General features: G+C 41.0%; 1 protein-coding gene across 1 annotated transcript; it reads right to left on the reverse strand.

Annotated features, from left to right (window-relative positions):
• Nucleotides 1-1,498: 1,498 nt before the first annotated feature.
• LOC307038341 (extracellular matrix protein 2) lies at nucleotides 1,499-17,671 on the reverse strand. The gene is made up of 12 exons (XM_079679728.1): nucleotides 17,572-17,671; nucleotides 16,561-16,643; nucleotides 15,810-16,117; nucleotides 15,493-15,644; nucleotides 15,098-15,328; nucleotides 14,714-14,996; nucleotides 14,005-14,120; nucleotides 12,341-12,473; nucleotides 12,101-12,258; nucleotides 11,811-11,950; nucleotides 3,272-3,598; nucleotides 1,499-2,823 (listed from the first exon to the last, which is right to left on the reverse strand). Exons 3-12 carry the CDS (start codon nucleotides 16,012-16,014, stop codon nucleotides 2,646-2,648), a joined length of 1,923 nt encoding a protein of 640 aa, XP_079535854.1. The 5' UTR covers nucleotides 16,015-16,117; nucleotides 16,561-16,643; nucleotides 17,572-17,671; the 3' UTR covers nucleotides 1,499-2,645.
• Between the last annotated feature and the right edge of the window lie 298 nt (nucleotides 17,672-17,969).

The following is a 17,969-nucleotide window of genomic DNA, read 5'->3' on the forward strand; positions in this document are numbered from 1 at the left end:
GGCTATCAAGGATCAGCACATCAGGCTGATGGCCGAGCGGTTCGTTCTCTTGCACTGCAGTAAGCACATTCTTGTTGACCCCAAATAGTTGACCCTTAACACTGGAACCCAATCTCATGTTCTTGCAAAGAGACTGTCCTCACTCTTCCACCCTCCAGCTTTCTCCTTTCCTCACTGTCTCTGCTAATGTCTGATGCCAACCTAAGTCAGGAAAATTCTTCTTTTTGTTGCTTTTCACTGTGTGTGTACTTTTGATTAAATCAGCCAGACATCCTCCAATAACAGAGGAAGCTGCTGTGTCCTGGTTGGACAGACAGAGAATGGGAGAAGAAAAAGCTAAACACCGCAGTAAAGTCAACCTCTCAGGCTCTGGCCTCAGCTTCACCGGACTCGAAACATCCTTTGGGTGTGATGAGACGTCAGTTTAACAGTTTAGTTGTGTCACATGTGCTATGATGGATTGTGCTGAAGTGGCAAGCTTGTCAAATTTGACAAAACACCCCATCTGAAATAGCTGTGGAGAGGAGGTTTAAAGATTTAGGATCAAGGCTGGATCATTCATCTGTTCAGGACTACAAAGACGTGAAACTGCCGAAAGAAAAGTGATGCAGTTTTGATCGTCTCTGCCTTTACGTGCTGGAACTGCAGTATAAATGCGAATGTGTAGTTTCTTAGACAGTAATGTGCTGTTTGCTAAATGACTGTACAATTATGGAGAATGGAGACTGCACCACATGCACAAGACTGAAAGCAGAAATCTAACATGTGATTACAGGGCCAGGCTGAGAGTGAAATGTATAAAAGTGTTTCTGTGTGTGTTTATATTACACATTCAAACCATGCATGTGCTCTCATAACCTTGTTGACTGTCAGCTGTTTGCCTCTCAATAACCCAGCTTCGTTTTTTCTCTTTCTTATTAACTGTCGATCTCTCCCTCCCTTTCTTCCTCTGAGTGTGTAACTCTAGCGTCTGCAGGGGACCTTCTGTTCTTCATTTAGAGCCTCAGAGGCCTTGCTCTCTGTTGAAAATGTATACCTGGAGCCAGATAGTCAACGCAGCCTGTGCATTTGGACTTTGTACACCGTGTACAACATTTTGTAATTTTAAGTATATCCATTACTCTAAGTGACATACTGTTAAGTGTGTCTTTGCACGAGTGGATTAAAAAATTAAAAGCCACTAGTGCACTTCCATCAGCCTTCATAAAATATATTTTGTATCTGTGGGTGAGACTGCAAATACAGATTTGTTTGTTTTATCAGGATTTGGTGTAAAGCAGCTCACTACATTGTGAATAACGGGCATCTTAATGTCATAAAACAAATAACGGAGAGTGCAACAGGGTTTGTCTTTTTCTTTTGGCTCTTATGTTCTCACCAAGACTGCATTAAGGCAATATAAAATACAGAAATGTAACAGGCATGGCTCTCATTCACACCGCAAGACTCAAGGGGCTGAGATCATAGATACTGTATGCTGAGACAGAAGAATGGGGGATTGTATTTTACTGTGCAAGAGGATGAGGGATAAACAGGAAAAGATGGAAAGTGAGATATGTGGCGAGAGACACCAAGATAGAGAAGGAGAGAACATTGTGGTCCGGGAAGTCACTTTGTCAACAAGGTTGGCAGGACGACAGAGCTTCAGTGGCTTTAGTTCCCAAAAGATCTGTCGATGTGCTCCAGCTCTCTGTTTCTGTCTTCCAGCCACATTCTATTGGACCTAAATACACGTGAACTGCTGCTCTTCTCATGTTTAACTGATCGGCTTAAAGACTTTCTAAGAACAATCGCTTTATTGTGCCTCAAAGTCAGCTTGTTTTACTCCGTGCCTTAGATAAGCATGTTCCTCCCCTTTTTGTACCATCAACCCTACTGCTAACCCAAATAAGGTGCAGCCCCAGTCTTCTCATGAACACATATTTTCACCCCAATTACTGAACACACTCATACACATTTGTAGGCCCCAACTGAGGCACCTCCCCCCCCCCCTCACAGTCAGAGTGGCTTTATGTGTTTTTGCTGAGCGGCTGGTGGTGGATGTTTATGTTGGAAATCATGTGGTGATAGGAAACCTACGTGATGTTTATATTTTCTTTCCTAATGGGCCCCTTAGGTTCCCACTGTGTCACGAGATATTTTAATTTTCTCTCAGTGACCCCCGTGCTGCAGTCCCAAGATTTGACCCCCCTGTGTCCCAAATCAAAACACATTCACATTGTTTCTACATTACCTGACTAAAGGCTCCACCTGCAAGCCCCAGACTGAGACTAGATTAAGCTATTCTCCATTTCCTCAAAGGTGTCACTTACTTGAATGAAATGACAGATATAGGCCGGTGTTTGGAGCAGATCTGGAAACAACCGTCATGTACTATTAACCTTTTACATAATGATTCTTTCCATTACTGTGTACATTGCATACAAACACATCACTGTTATTCTCCTAATCAAAGGTGAGAAGTGAAAGAGAAAGACAATAACAATGATAACATGATAGCACTGACTGACTAAGTAAACAACATGATAGAGATATTTTTCTGTAGACCCTGCCTACAGAAATATTGAGTGGCTGTATGCCATGATTATGCATGTACATGTATTTGGGAATGTATCTGTCCATCTTAGTTTGTCCAACTTTGCAGCCTATTTGTGATACGAGTGCCCCTTTTGTGGATAGAGGACCAGTCCCTGAGCATCCGAGAGACAGGAGAAGGCATTTGGGGGGATCTTCTCCACCTCCAGCAGATTGTTTTCCAAGTGGATGGAAGCCAAGGTGGAGTCAGTATTTCCAGGGTGGCACACTCCCCACTTCCTCACCAGCCTGCAACCACAACATACGTACTTTAAGTTTTTACATAGGACTTTCCTTCCACGCTTGGTGATTTTGTTAGTCTCCCCATATAAAATGCACAATAAGTATTTTGAGTTCTACAAGAGCCTTTGTGTTACTACATTAGATCAAAGGGGACACATGGTCTTGTAAAGTTTGCAGACAGTAAGAAAGAAATATTTTTGGCAACAATAGTCATTGTTTTCATCTTTATGCTGATGAGGATGTCAAACTGTTGGCTTGAATAAATGACACTGAATGTGCCATGATATATTTCTTTGCTTTTTGCCAAGCTCCTTAGATTCTTTTCCAAAGGGAGCTGCATAAGCAGAGCTAATGTTGTTAGGACAGGATTGGGTAACAAACAAGCATTTGGCTTATCCCTGCATTGTGACAAACACATTAGACTCATTCAAATGTATACAAAATGTGACTCTACCTGATTTGGTTGTTGTCTAGTTTCAGCAACTTCAGGTTCTTAAACTGGCGAATGCAGCGAGGGATTTGACTCAGATGGTTGTTGTCCAGCAGGAGCTCACCCAGTGAGCGGTACGCTCCGACAAGAGAGACCCGCTCTAAGCCCTCATTGCTCAAGGCATTGTGGGATAGACCGAGGGACTGTAGGCTCGACCGCATGTGACGGAAGGTGAAGGCGGTGATGTGGCTGATGTTGTTGTGTTGGAGGGAGAGTTTCTGGAGATGGCGTGGCAGATTCATCGGGACAGAGGTGAACCGGTTGTAGGACAGGTCCAAGGACTCCAGGGTGCTGAGAGAAAAACACAAGGATCATGAATTTCTGTGAGATATCTACAAGAAGACCGTCACATTCAAATTCTAATTCTAATGTCAGTCTGTTGGTCTTTTGCTTTGTCCACTTCTTAAGTCTCGACTGAAATATCTCAACAACTGGGTTATCTTGAAATTGTTGACATACTAGATATTCATGTTTCGCAGAAGTTAGGTCCTAGCTTTGGATTGACCAAAAATGTGGTTCATTCATGGTCCCCTGATGATGTATACTGTAGACTTTGTTGATCCCCAAGTTTTCTTTTAGAGCCACCATGATGTAGATATTTGTGAACTTGTGAAGGGACTGCCATGCCATTTTTGTGAAGCACTTTGTTATATCATTAAGAAAAAGTGATATACAAATAAACATTTAAATCTCATCAACCTCAGCTTTACATTGTGTTAAGCGCTGAGCAACACATTTTCACATGCCGACACGCTAAACTAAGATTGTGATCATGGGTAACATTTCACCTGCTTAACATCAGGAGCATGTTTTACAAGACTCTAGACTTGATATGATAATGGAGGCCCACTTCCACTCTCATTCCACGGCGTTTAACTGCAGGCTTCACATTGTATAGTTACAGGACTCCTGCATAGCGCTGTAGGGGGGGGAAAGGGAGTCAGGATTGCAGAGTGGGAGGCAAGGCTGCCGGGGAATCCTGGGGGGCAACAGGGGGGGAAATAATGGGGTCTGGGGGGTACAATGTGAGAGAATGTGGTCATTTGAGGGGGAATTTGTGGCTGAGAGGCGAAGAAGGGGTATGAAAAAGTTGGTTTACGGGAAAGAGAATGCAAGGATGTATTAAAAGAGGACCAGATTTCGAGGGTCTGAGGGGAAGATGCAGTACAGGGGTTCAGTGTTTTTGCAGAAAGATCCAACACAGCTGTTGTGAGTTTACAGCAGGGCTCACTGCAGGATAGGAACCTAATTTCCTGTTCTTCTGCCATTCATAGACCACACTGAACAGCCAATGGTCTCAGAACACTCTGAGGTGGCCAGCCAATGACTACACAGAGAAATGAAATGGGGACCAATGAGGAGAGAGAGAGTGGAGGGTAATGGATGAGGGAGACGCTTGGACTGGCATCTGTCTGACTGATATTTGGTGCCTCAGCATTTCTGCTCCTCGTAAAGGTAACTTACAGTAAGACCCTTGCATTAACTTGGCTCCCTTGAACTTTACAGCTCCCAGGTTACATTAATCACTGCTGTTTTTGTAGGGATTTTATTTTCATGAGATGGATGGCGTGTGTCAATGAGAAGGGGGTTAAAATCCCTAAATCAATCAAAAATGTTGGTACATGAAGCACCTTCAGATCATTTGTCAGTATCACAGGAAAGGTCATGGTTAGCACGAGGCCCTCAGTAGTCAAACAACCATAGACCTTATGAAACCTGACGCTGTTTACATGGTTTTCTGTTTAACAGCGGTGTAATAAGGAGTCACGTTAAAACCACTATAAATGTTTAACTGAAAACAAACAGGGAGCAAAGTGACGGATTTGACTCAAAATACACAAGCCAACGCTCACTGAACACCTGGGAGGCTTTTTGGTTAACCTATACGTATTTTATCATTCGTGGATTGCTGTAAAATGTGGTTTCTGCTTGATATTTCAACCCTGAAGATATATCACTATACGAGCTTCTCAGTACCAGTTCAGACCAGCTGTGTGCTGCCGATTTATTTTCTAAATCTAGCCAGGAAGCTCAACAGCGGTCTACTGCTACTTAGCTCCACATGGTATTAATGAGCAGAGGGACACACACCACCCACTGGCACCTATGTATGCACACACACACACACACACACACACACACACACACACACACACACACACACACACACACACACACACACACACACACACACACACACACACACACACACACACACACACACACACACACACACACACACACACACACACACACACACACACACACACACACACACACACACACACACACACACCTCCTTGCGCATGCAAAATAATTGAAGAAAAAAACCCTAATGCTTCCAGCCACAGCTATACGCCAATATTATGTTTAGAAAATGTGTCAATTGAAAAAGGCCTATTCAAAAACAATACTTGTGCATGTGTGTCACTATTTGCTATTATATACGAGCAAATAAATGTGTCCCTATTTGCTAGTATATATTATATACAAGCAAATAGGGACACACATGCACTCTGTCTCCAAGAACACAATATGACTTCACTTCTAAAACATTTACAGAGAGGCACGAACCAATTACACATAACCAAATGTTTGCGGATCAATGTTTTTCTGAAAAGCATGGCCAGGAGTAATCAAGCTGTCCTCTGCTCCTCCTCAGGCTATTGGGTTCTAATGGGAACCAGCACAATAAAGAAGCAGGAGTACACTACTTATTTATACACTTCCATCTGAGTCCAACCTGCCAGCACTACACAAGCCGGATTACACTTTGGCAACCTATCTAGAGAAGGTAATGTATCCGGCAGAGTAACTGTGCCATGCAGGATAAAGAGAACAAGGCTCGGCTTTGAAAATAAAGAATTGATGGATGGATGATAGTCGACATGCCTTCAGCTACATCAAGTCATTATAGCGCAGGCTTCTGTGTGCACCTAATTATGAACATACTGGTAAACTGATACATAGGAGTACACCAAAAAGAACATATGGATTTATTTAAACAGAACATTACCTTAATGATTCACTGCAATGGAACACAATGAGGACTGCCCATCTAAAGTAAGTATTTGTATGTGGTCTACTTACTTTTTCAGACTGAAAACTCTGCCATGTTGTTTGTAACCAAAGAGGAACCAATTTAAACTAATACAAAACCTAAATCAAACTCAAAAGGTTTTCACTTTGGATAGTTTTCTTGTTTTTAGTGGTTGTGTGTGACTGTGAGCTTATTGTTTCTCCATTTGTCCAAGCTTTTTAAGAATCCAATTTGTGATGGTGCGAAGCTAAAAGAGCTTTGGTTACGAGTCCTGTCAAGTTTATAACATAACAAGCATCTTTGTGGCCAGAACCTGTGCTTACATGCAGTGGGTCTGAGGCATCAGCGATGATGATACATATGCGCAAAGGTCCTCGCTGTCAAAATGACAGAACTAATAGAAACATAACTAACAGTTGAAGTTATCATCTGATCAGCCAACAACACAATCTGTTTTAACTCAAAATAAAATGAGATAAGACATCACCTCTGTGTCACTTTTTCATTAATACTGTGGTCAAGTTTTACTAGATAACTTTAAAGCTGATGACACATTTACAAGTCTATTATATTGAGCTGTAGAACATCATAAAGTATTACGTCATTTAAGCAGACAATCAACAGTGTGAAAATCTTACCAATAAAAATGTTTGACAGCGTTAATAAAAACTGCAATTGAAAACATATTACCCATGACGTTACATTTTTGGATAAATGTTTGTGCAGCTTTCATGAGAGGAAGTAATTGAAAACATGCTTTGGTTTTGTCAGTGAAGATCTGGAGTTGGAGTGAGGCTGTCAGCTGGCAGCAGGGAGGTGATGACTGGTACATTTTGATTGACTTGAAGAGAAGATATGGAGGCATTTGAGACTGTGATTTGAGCCGACAGGTTCATAAAGAGCCGGGAGAAGATGGCAAACAGCCTTATCTGTGTCTGCGTCTGTGTGTGTAATTTTACATGTGCTAGTTGTTCCCTAAAGGTGGCATCATAGGGTACAGATATATTATCAGCAAAACGTACATAAAGTATTAAAACCGAAAGTACTCTTCTTACGATCAAAATGGTCCGCAAGAGCTAAATTAGCATACAGTTGCAAGAAAAAGTTTGTGAACCCTTTGGAACTACCTGGATTTCTGCATAAATTGGTCATAAAATGTGTTCTGATCTTCATCTAAGTCACAACAATAGACAAACACAGTCTGCTTAAGCTAAAACCACACAAACAATTATATGTTTTCATGTTTTTATTGAACACACCATATAAACATTCACAGTGCAGGGTGGAAAAAGTATGTGAACCCCTAAGCTAAAGACTTCTTCAAGAGCTAATTGGAGTCAGGAGTCAGCCAATCTGGAGTCCAATTAATGAGACGAGATTGGAGGTGTTGGTTAAAGCTGCCCTGCCCTATAAAAAATACACACCAGTTTTGAATTTGCTATTCTTAAGAAACATTGCCAGATGTGAACCATGCCTCGCACAAAAGAGCTCTCAGAAGACCTACGATTAAGAATTGTTGACTTGCATAAAGCTGGAAAGGGTTACAAAAGTATCTCTAAAAGCCTTGATGTTCATCAGTCCACGGTAAGACAAATTGTCTATAAATGGAGAAAGTTCAGCACTGTTGCTACTCTCCCTAGGAGTGGCCGTCCTGTAAAGATGACTGCAAGAGCACAGCGCAGAATGCTCAATGAGGTGAAGAAGAATCCTAGAGTGTCAGCTAGAGACTTAAAGAAATCTCTGGCACATGCTAACATCTCTGTTGACGAATCTACTATACGTAAAACACTGAACAAGAATGGAGTTCATAGGAGGACACCACGGAGGAAGCCACTGCTGTCCAGAAAAAACATTGCTGCACGTTTGAAGTTCGCAAAAGTGCACCTGGATGTTCCACAGCACTACTGGCAAAATATTCTGTGGACAGATGAAACCAAAATTGAGTTGATTGGAAGGAACACACAACGCTATGTGTGGAGAAAAAAAGGCACAGCACACCAACATCAAAACCTCATCCCAACTGTGAAGTATGGTGGAGGGAGCATCATGGTTTGGGGCTGCTTTGCTGCCTCAGGGCCTGGACAGATTGCCATCATCGACGGAAAAATGAATTCTCAAGTTTATCAAGACATTTTGCTGGAGAACTTAAGGCCATCTGTCCACCAATTGAAGCTCAACAGAAGATGGGTGATGCAACAGGACAACGACCCAAAGCACAGAAGTCAATCAACAACAGAATGGCTTCAACAGAAGAAAATACGCCTTCTGGAGTGGCCCAGTCAGAGTCCTGACCTCAACCCAATTGAGATGCTGTGGCATGACCTCAAGAGAGCCATTCACACCAGACATTCCAAGAAAATTGCTGAACTGAAACAGTTTTGTAAAGAGGAATGGTCCAAAACTCCTCCTGACCATTGTGCAGGTCTGATATGCAACTATAGGAAACGTTTGGTTGAGGTTATTGCTGCCAAAGGAGAGTCAACCAGTTATTAAATCCAAGGGTTCACATACTTTGTCCACCCTGCACTGTGAATGTTTACATGGTGTGTTCAATAAAAACATAAAAACATATAATTGTTTGTGTGGTTTTAGCTTAAGCAGACTGTGTTTGTCTATTGTTGTGACTTAGATGGAGATCAGAACACATTTTATGACCAATTTATGCAGAAATACAGGTAGTTCCAAAGGGTTCACATACTTTTCCTTGCAACTGTATATTGTGAGATTTAATGATTATTAATAACTTTTTTATATATAATTAATATTTCCATGTTGTAGTCTATCGAGGTGAAACTGATTTTAACCAGCTTAAATGTTCCCAGTAGATTGAAGATTTACAATTAATTGAACAATATTTAATCCATTTATGTATCAATAATATTTTATATCTGTGCACTATTATATATTATATCTGCAAACATATTGATTTGATATTCTGTTCACAGATTTTTAATTATTTTTTTATAATTTGTTTATGGTTTTTTATCTTATTTCATCTTATTGGAACTCCTACAATAATTATAGTTTAATTATTACCAATGCCACCATTTTTCTGTTGTTTTTTCAGTTCAAATCTAGTATATATTATAATGTATATCATTTTTGTAAAATGGCCATATCAAAGTAACTTTCAAACTAAAGCTCAAGTGCAGAAGAACAATATAATAATATTCCTTAAAAAGCTGTGGAGTATAATAACTATAAAATGGTGATACTCAAGTATAAGAACCTACAAATTGTACGGCATTATCTGACTGTAATTATTCCCACCACTGGTTGTTAAGCAAGTGCATTTTTACACAATTGTCACACACACTGGAAGCCTTTGTAAACACACAGAGGAACACAAACTTAAGACAGAACTGGGATTCATTTCCTGAGTTTAAAAAAAGGGATTATAGATATAGAAAATCGGAACACTTCTGCTTTAATAAATGCATTCAAACCCAGTACTGACCATAGATGAGATGTGTTAAAAAGGCAGATAATGAGCAGAGATGCTGACAGTCAGCCCATTCTGCCTGAAACTAATCCCAGGTAAAAACTGCACTCTCCAGATCAACATCAGGCAACCTCCACGGCTACCTCCGAGGCTGCACGGGTCCAATCCCTGAACCCCATCAGGAGGCAACAGTAACACTGAGTGAGTGTGTGACATGGAACAGAGGCGCCCCACTAACCAGAACCAGCACACTGCAGTTTATTTTATCGTTAACAATTTACTTCCCATTGCGTTTTAATCGCTCTCTGTATATTTCTCTTCGCACTTCTACAGAGCTGAATATATTCTCCACAAGCTTTTTTCCTGGATGTAATCATTATGTGTACATAATGAAATAGTATCCAACCACGGGGAGGAATATGGTTTAACGCCACTCAGGTAATGACCTTTGCCCTTTCAAGTTTCTGCTCCTGCTGTGTCATTGGAGTTCAGGTCAAGTTACATGTGTTTCTACTCACTTGTCTCTGCTCAGGGAAGCTTTTTAAATTAATGACCTGCTCTTAAGCCTGCAGAGCCAATGGTAGGACTAATGAGGTCAAATGTCAGATGTCAAATACATTCGAGTCACAAGTCAAGCGAAGGTTCAGAGCGCTGCCTAGTCACATCATCTCTCTGGTATGGTCTTTTACTGTATCCATTTGTGTTCCAGATCTCGTTCTTTCTTCAGCTAAACTTACTCTAAATATATTCTCCCAATTTCACATTTTCTCTTTTAAATAAATCTTCCAGTCTGCACAAGTCTCTCCAGTTTCATGTCTTTCTTAAACAATTTTCTTTTTTCACTCACTTTTCCCTGAAGCTCCCACTGTGGTTCACAAGGATCCCAGGGAGCAAAGAGAAAAGCCCACAGGAATTCACTATATTTAAACAACAGACACACACACCACCATAGACACACATTGAGACATACATACACAAACAGACACACAGTTGCCCTCAAGCTCTCCCTCACACGCCTGCTCATCCGAGTACACCAGGTCAGCTGTCATAACTTCTGTGATGTGTGTGTGTGTGTGTGTGTGTGTGTGTGTGTGTATGTGTATGTGTATGTGTGTGTGTGTGTGTGTGTGTGTATGTGTGTGTGTGTGTGTGTGTGTGTGTGTGTGTGTGTGTGTGTGTGTGTGTGTGTGTGTGTGTGTGTGTGTGTGTGTGTGTGTGTGTGTGTGTGTGTGTGTGTGTGTGTGTGTGTGTGTGTGTGTGTGTGTGTGTGTGTGTGTGTGTGTGTGTGTGTGTGTGTGTGTCTGTGTGTGTGTGCGTGTGTGTGTTTGTGTGTGTGCGTGTGTGTGTGTCCATTCTATCTTACAGGGGGGGGAAGAAGAGTATGGACAATAAGTGTTTCTTTAAATGTGAACCCAGTCAAAACCTCAGCAAAATAAATCACAAGTACTGATCATGATCATTTTTACATCCCAAGTTGTAGGAATTTAAATAACTGACACACTTTAATGATCTAACCAGTGTAAAGAACGGGGATACCCCTAGGCTTAAATCTGTTTCAGCCTATTTTGTATTTTATTGTAGGACGATAGTACAATGCTGAAGCTGTTTGTTTGTCGGTTTTCCACAGTCTTGCAGATTACTTATTTTCATTACCTGTTTTTGTGTTGTGTTGTTTTCTCTTTGATGTAGCAGTGTGTAATCTACTTTATTTTTTTAATTATATATCTATGATCTCTGAGTGTGGGGTGGAGAGGGAGGGGCAGGGGAATTATTGTAGATGTCTCCTGTACGCGTGTTAAAACTGGAAATTTAAATAAAAATGTTTTTTCTATGATGGAAATGGTTATTTTAAATCTTTTAACTATAACCCCATTCACTGATAACTGCTTAGACAACAACATTGATAACAAAAGAGTTATGAAGTGAATCCCAAACAACACCAGTCCACCCTCTTGTGGCTGATGGAGAAACTGCAGAGCATTATTGTTAAAAAATCAAAAGCTCAGGATGGACAGACGTACTTGAGACGGGACCAGGCCTTGGTAGCGATGCCTTGCTCATGCAGCAGGTTGTGGCTCATGTCCAGCACTCTCAGATGGACACAGTCTCTCAGTGCCTCCTTTGTCACCTCCTCAATCTGATTTGCTTTTATCTCCAGCTCCTACAATAAAGAACACACAGCATGACAAGGATGTGTCATTTGGGACAGTGTCAGTTTCTACCATGAGCACAAGTCTTAATCCCAGGTGCCTCGTTTGGCTAATCCTAACATATTTTAAGGAGGATTTACAGTTAAGTGATATCATTGCACCTGCAGAGAGGGAGGAAGGCCCAGAGGAAGGGAACGGAAGCGGTTGTTGTCCAACCGGAGGTCCAGAAGTCTCTGTAGTGGCCTGAAAGTAAGCGGCGACACACTGCCTTCATGGAGGAAGTTTTCCTCCAGCTCCAGAATCAACAGGTTTGTCAAACCTAGAGAGGAATATGAAGTTATATTATTGTCCTCAAATATGTTCCTGTTCCATTTAAAGAGACACAAAAAACAATCCTATACCTTTGAAACAGCGAGGGGTGAGTGTACTGAGCTGGTTGTTGTTGATCCTGAGCTGCTCCAGAGATGGAGGCAGCGCTGGGATCCTTGTTAGCTTGTTGCCATCTAGGTTCAGCTTCTTCAGAAAGGTCAAGTCCTGTATGACACGCAGCAAAAAAAAAGGGGTCAGAAAGATAAAACAAACAAAATATATACTTGTCTTCAAAATCCATAATTTTCTATCCCGAATTGCCGAGAAGGACACAATCCCAGAGTTCACAGAAACTGACCAAATCTGTGAATCTCTTTTATGTCATCTATCATATTGTATTTTTAGTAAAGCCGCTCTGTGTGGCTCCTCAGTGAAAGCCACTGTGGTAGATGTGTGTCAACTAAAAGCAGTGGACTGAATCTTTTTGCAGCATCCCTCAAGCCAGTCCATCAGTCCTCTGTCATTACTGTTACGTGAGCAGAAAAATCAAGAAGAAAAAAAGATTTCATCCAAAAATAATTTGCTTTTATTCTCCACATTATTGGCTGCAGCTGTTTCCCAACAGGCCTGTCCAGCCAATGCTGTGAGAGTGCGCTGATGTTAGCGTGAGATGATTGGTCAGAGTGTGGTGGGCTGCCTCGGTGTGGTCAGGATCCGAGCTCGGCCTGTGGCCATTTAGAGGTTAGACCCGAGGTTATTCTTAGAAAAGGATTAATGTCATTTTCCGTGCTCTTTTATTACTGTAATGATACAGGATACAGGATACAGCCTGCTTTTTATTTTAATTAGATGCAAAGTTAAGTTTTTAACTGTTTTGTTACTCAGAAAGTCATTCATTCACGTTTAGCAAAATGCAGATTCTCCAAAAGAGGGAGCTTTTTGTGTCATTATCAGAACAATTTGCCACCTATGAAAGCAAAATAATTGCTGCAGAGCTTTACTGCAGCGGCCGTTCTTTTAATACTGTGTTTCCTGCTTTATATCCATGTTGGTGGTTCACATTAAATACATGTTAACTTCTGTGTCTAAAATAATGTTGATTGAATCTGTGAATCTAACCCCTAGTGGATATGTCAAAGTAAAAACTGCAGTTCCGCGTAAAATACAGCTTTTAAAATATAATTTAAGCTATTTGTAAATACAAATGTGACATTTATTTTCCCTGTCTTGGCATAAAATAAACTTTTTCAGGCACTTGGCAATCAGAAAAGTGTTGATTGATTTGATTACCACCTATAGCTTCATGAAGAAAACTAAAACACGAACTGAGTACCTACATTGAACATGACTGGTTGTTTACCTGTGGGCTATGCCTCTCCTATTTTTAAATGTGTAACACTCCCTTAGTTGAAGACAGTAAGCATGTTCATTCAATGGAAAAGCTACAGTTGTAACACTCCCATAGCAGAAGGTAAAGCAGGCTGGACTGGTGTTTCAGGTCTGATACAAGTATTAAAGTTGGATGGATGGATCTGGTTTTGGCGGCATCAATTTCACACAAAACTATAACTCATACAATTCAGAAAATAGCTGTTAAGCAAGAGCAGGTATCGCCCAGTAGCACCATAATGTAGCAAGTGAGATTTTTTTATTCAAGCATGATTAGACATGCGCGCTTTATAGATGTGATGTGTTGGCAGATGAGTATAAGACTGGATTGTGGAAAATGACAGTGAATAAGAGAGGTGTTACTCACAGACAGCGGGTTACTGCTCAACGCCTCATCATCCAGTTTGTTTTTACTCAGGTCCAGCGTGTCCAGGTTCGGCACGCCAGAGAAATCTTGTGGAGTGATGATTCTGATGTTGTTCTCTTTAAAGACAAATCACATAGTAAGATATATGATGTGGCACATGTAGTGGTTGTATACGACATCTCACACTCAATTCTCTCACAGGTCATGTCATGTATTAATCTGTACACAAACTTTTGCTTTGAAGCATTTTAAATAACTTTTATAGCTTTTATTTTAAAATTTATTATTTGTTTCTTGCTAAATCATTTGTATTACTGATTGGACAAGTGATTTTTCAAAAGATAAAATAAAATGGCTAATGGCATCAACGTTGTACTTAGAGCAACTGGACTCTTTAATAAATAATATTACTTAATAATTAACAATTTTTTATGTAATCAATATCACAGCTCTTCTATTCTGTACCATCCATCACAAACACAAACACATACACACACAGACACACACACCCACACAGACACACACACCCACACACACCCCCACACACACACACACACACACACACACACACACACACACACACACACACACACACACACACACACACACACACACACACACACACACACACACACACACACACACACACACACACACACACACACACACACACACACACACACACACACACACACACACACACACACACCCGCCATGTCCAGATTGGTGGCCAGCAGGTTGTGGATGATTGGCAGGTGAGTCATGCCGACGCCCCTGCAGCTGATTTCTCTGTCAGCAGTCTGACACTCTCTAAGAGGAGACTCTGTAAAAGTGGAGTATGTTTCTGTTTGATTGCTGGGGATCTCCGTTGCCTCTTCTTCTTCTTCTTCTTCTTCTTCTTCTTCTTCTTCTTCTTCTTCTTCTTCTTCTTCTTCTTCTTCTTCTTCTTCCTCCTCCTTCTCCTCCTCTTCTTCCTCCTCTTCTTCTTCTTCCTGATGCAGAAGATTTAAGAAAGAAATTACAGCAAGAAAACTATTTTCATGGATTATTCAAAGGGCAAAAGCAAAACAATATCATTAATACAAAATCAAACCTCATCATCATCATCATCATCATCATCATCATCGTCATCATCATCATCATCTTCCTCTTCTTCTTCTTCCTCTTCTTCCTCTTCTTCTTCCTCCTCTCCCTCTCCTGCATTCCCTTGATCCATCAGTCGTTGTTTCTCATCATGGAGCTCCTTCAGTTCAGTCATGAGGGTGCTGGTCTCCTCTCCTTTCCCGCGCTTCTTCCAGCCCGTCAGAGGCTCCCCCAGCCCTGCCTGCAATTACTCAAGTCACTCAAATGATTCAACAAAGGAGCAAAGCAGCATACAACAGAGGTGTAATATGTTTAAACAAACTGCCCACATGGAAGATATACATTAATTTTTATTTTACCTTTATTTAACCAGGATAATAATGTGTCAATAGTAAAGTTTCATACTATTCTATAGGCACTGGCTTCCACTGCGTTTGCGTGCTTCCTCATCCACCAGACACCTCTCCTTTGTCTGGACTCCAGCATCCTAAAATTGTCTCCTTGATGCTCCCTCTGCTGCCTTGCCTCCATCTGGAGATGCTCAATCCCATTCTCCTCTTCACCAGTCATAAAGCAGACCAAACAAACAAATTCAAGACATAAGAAAAATAAATTCACTCTGCAATCTATGTGAATAATGTCAAGCTATTTTAGTTTTGAAAGCATGTATTAGTCAGATCATGCAGACAGGCAGCTCTTGAAAGAATCAAAAATAAACTTACCTGCAGGGAGGGTTCGACTCGAAGCATATGTATCTAGTGAGGTCACTCCTCTATCAACTTCTGTTTGTTGAACGGCTGCCGTTTCTAATTCATGTGACTCAGAAGAGGTTTCCAAGTATAAATCCATGTCGTGTAAAGAGTTGTGTCCACAAAAAACTGTGCCACACAGACAAATGAACCTGATCCATATCACTGGCATCTGCATTGTTAAAAGTTGACTCAATTTGAGCTCTTGTAGAAATAAGTCCAAAACTTTTAAATCTTCAAGACTGAAGTCCAGGAGAGACGGTATTGCCAAAGGAAAGAAACTGTGGAAGAAATTGTTTAACAGACGATTTATCCCCATAAATACATGTAGAAAAAGCTGTAGTGCAGTTTCTCTAACCACATTCCACTTGCCCTCAACTCAGAGTGGATGCTATGAAGAGAGAGCAGGAGGAAAAGGAATATCTAGGAGGCGTAGAGGTAAAAAAAATAAACTCTCACATTGTTAACAGAGGTCCTCGTTTCTTAGCACCATGAAAAACACAGACCCGCCCTGCTCCCTCTTGTCTCTTCACCCTTTCATAACTGTCTGCTAACATCAGGTGGAAAACAGACATTTGTGGAGGAGATGGAAGGTAGACAGGTGGCAAAAAACAGATACTGGAATACAGTTTCATACACATGTGATAGATAGTCATGTGGGTTGACACATGAATTTGTGATCCACTGTCAGCTTTAAGCCTTCTCCTGACTGAATCAGACTGACCTTGGGTCATTTCCAAACAAGAGACAGGGTTGGTAGACAGTTCATTCCGGAGCCAACCATGTTTGGCGAAGCTCCACTAGCATCTATGTATGAAAACAAACATGAACTCTGAGAAGATGACAATGAACCCGTTTTACACCCTGTACAAACAATACTGTTTGTACGCACATTAACTGCTTGCACATGTCGTCTGCACCGTGTACATCTTCACACTCACAGCGTAGCAAAGCAGGTCCCACTGGCTGAGTGTTGAGCCAAACTAGGATTTTCACTGTGGGGTGAAACCTGCAGACAGACCCTCTCTATTTGGTCAGTTACAACACGAATATGCGCTAAATCTTTCAAAGTGTGTGCATTTTCATGTTCAAGTCGAGAGTGTGTGTGAACAACAGGACCGTTAATATGATGTCTAGTCATTTTATTAGGGGTTTATGTGTATTTATTCATGACGGGTACAACAGTAGAATCCCAAAATATTCCAAATAGTACATTGGACAAGTTAACAGTACACGGTGAAACCCTCAGAACACAACCTGCTCTTCCAAGGTAAACAGTGATGCCTCCAAAGACTATTCATTTGGCTCTTGACAGGAGAGTGCAGTAACCACTGACCACAGTCAACCCCTCGCTTAACCTCAGTCTGACAACACCAGGATTAATAGTTTCCATAGCAGAGAATGTCGCAGAGACCTACCATTTAAATACATCATCTTATTTAGTGTCTGTTTTAGACAAAGGAATTGTCCCTTCTCTACAATCAGAACACACACCTACTACCTTGTTTCTAAAGCTTTAAGATCATTACCAAAGTTGGCTGTCCATCACACTGAGTTTTTTTTTAATGTATATTAACGATGGTCTTCATAAAAGTTCAGCATCTTAGCATGCTAACATTTGCTAGCAGAATATTATATGAATAGATGATCTGGTTACAAGATGCGGTGCAAATCCAGTAGATTGACATATTTCACAAAGAGATTCTGAAAGTTTCAGGAAAAAAGATTCACTCACTTTTCGTCCTGATCCATTTAAAAACCTGTCTGAAAATGAGCTGATCAGATTTTGGCCACTTGATGTCATGATTTTTTTTAGCTTGTGTAGCCAATAACCAATCACCCCCCCCCCCCCCCCCCCCCCCCACACACACACACACACACCTTATCACCTAAATCTCCTCCTGGGGGCATGGGGAGTGTCTCCTTATTTTCATCTAAAGTAACACAGAGAATCAGCACTTTTGAAACAGGCCTGAAACAGAGGGGATTATGGGATGCTACAATGATCTGTTTGGTATTTGGAACCAAACACTTCAGAGACATATTTTGTATATATCCGAGATGAAAAATAGTATAATAGGGGTCCTTTAACTGTTGACAGTTAAACTGACCTTTAACTGTCACCCTGAGCCT

This window comes from Notothenia rossii, assembly GCF_949606895.1.
Source record: "Notothenia rossii genome assembly, chromosome: 4".
Classification (NCBI taxonomy): Eukaryota; Metazoa; Chordata; class Actinopteri; order Perciformes; family Nototheniidae; genus Notothenia; species Notothenia rossii.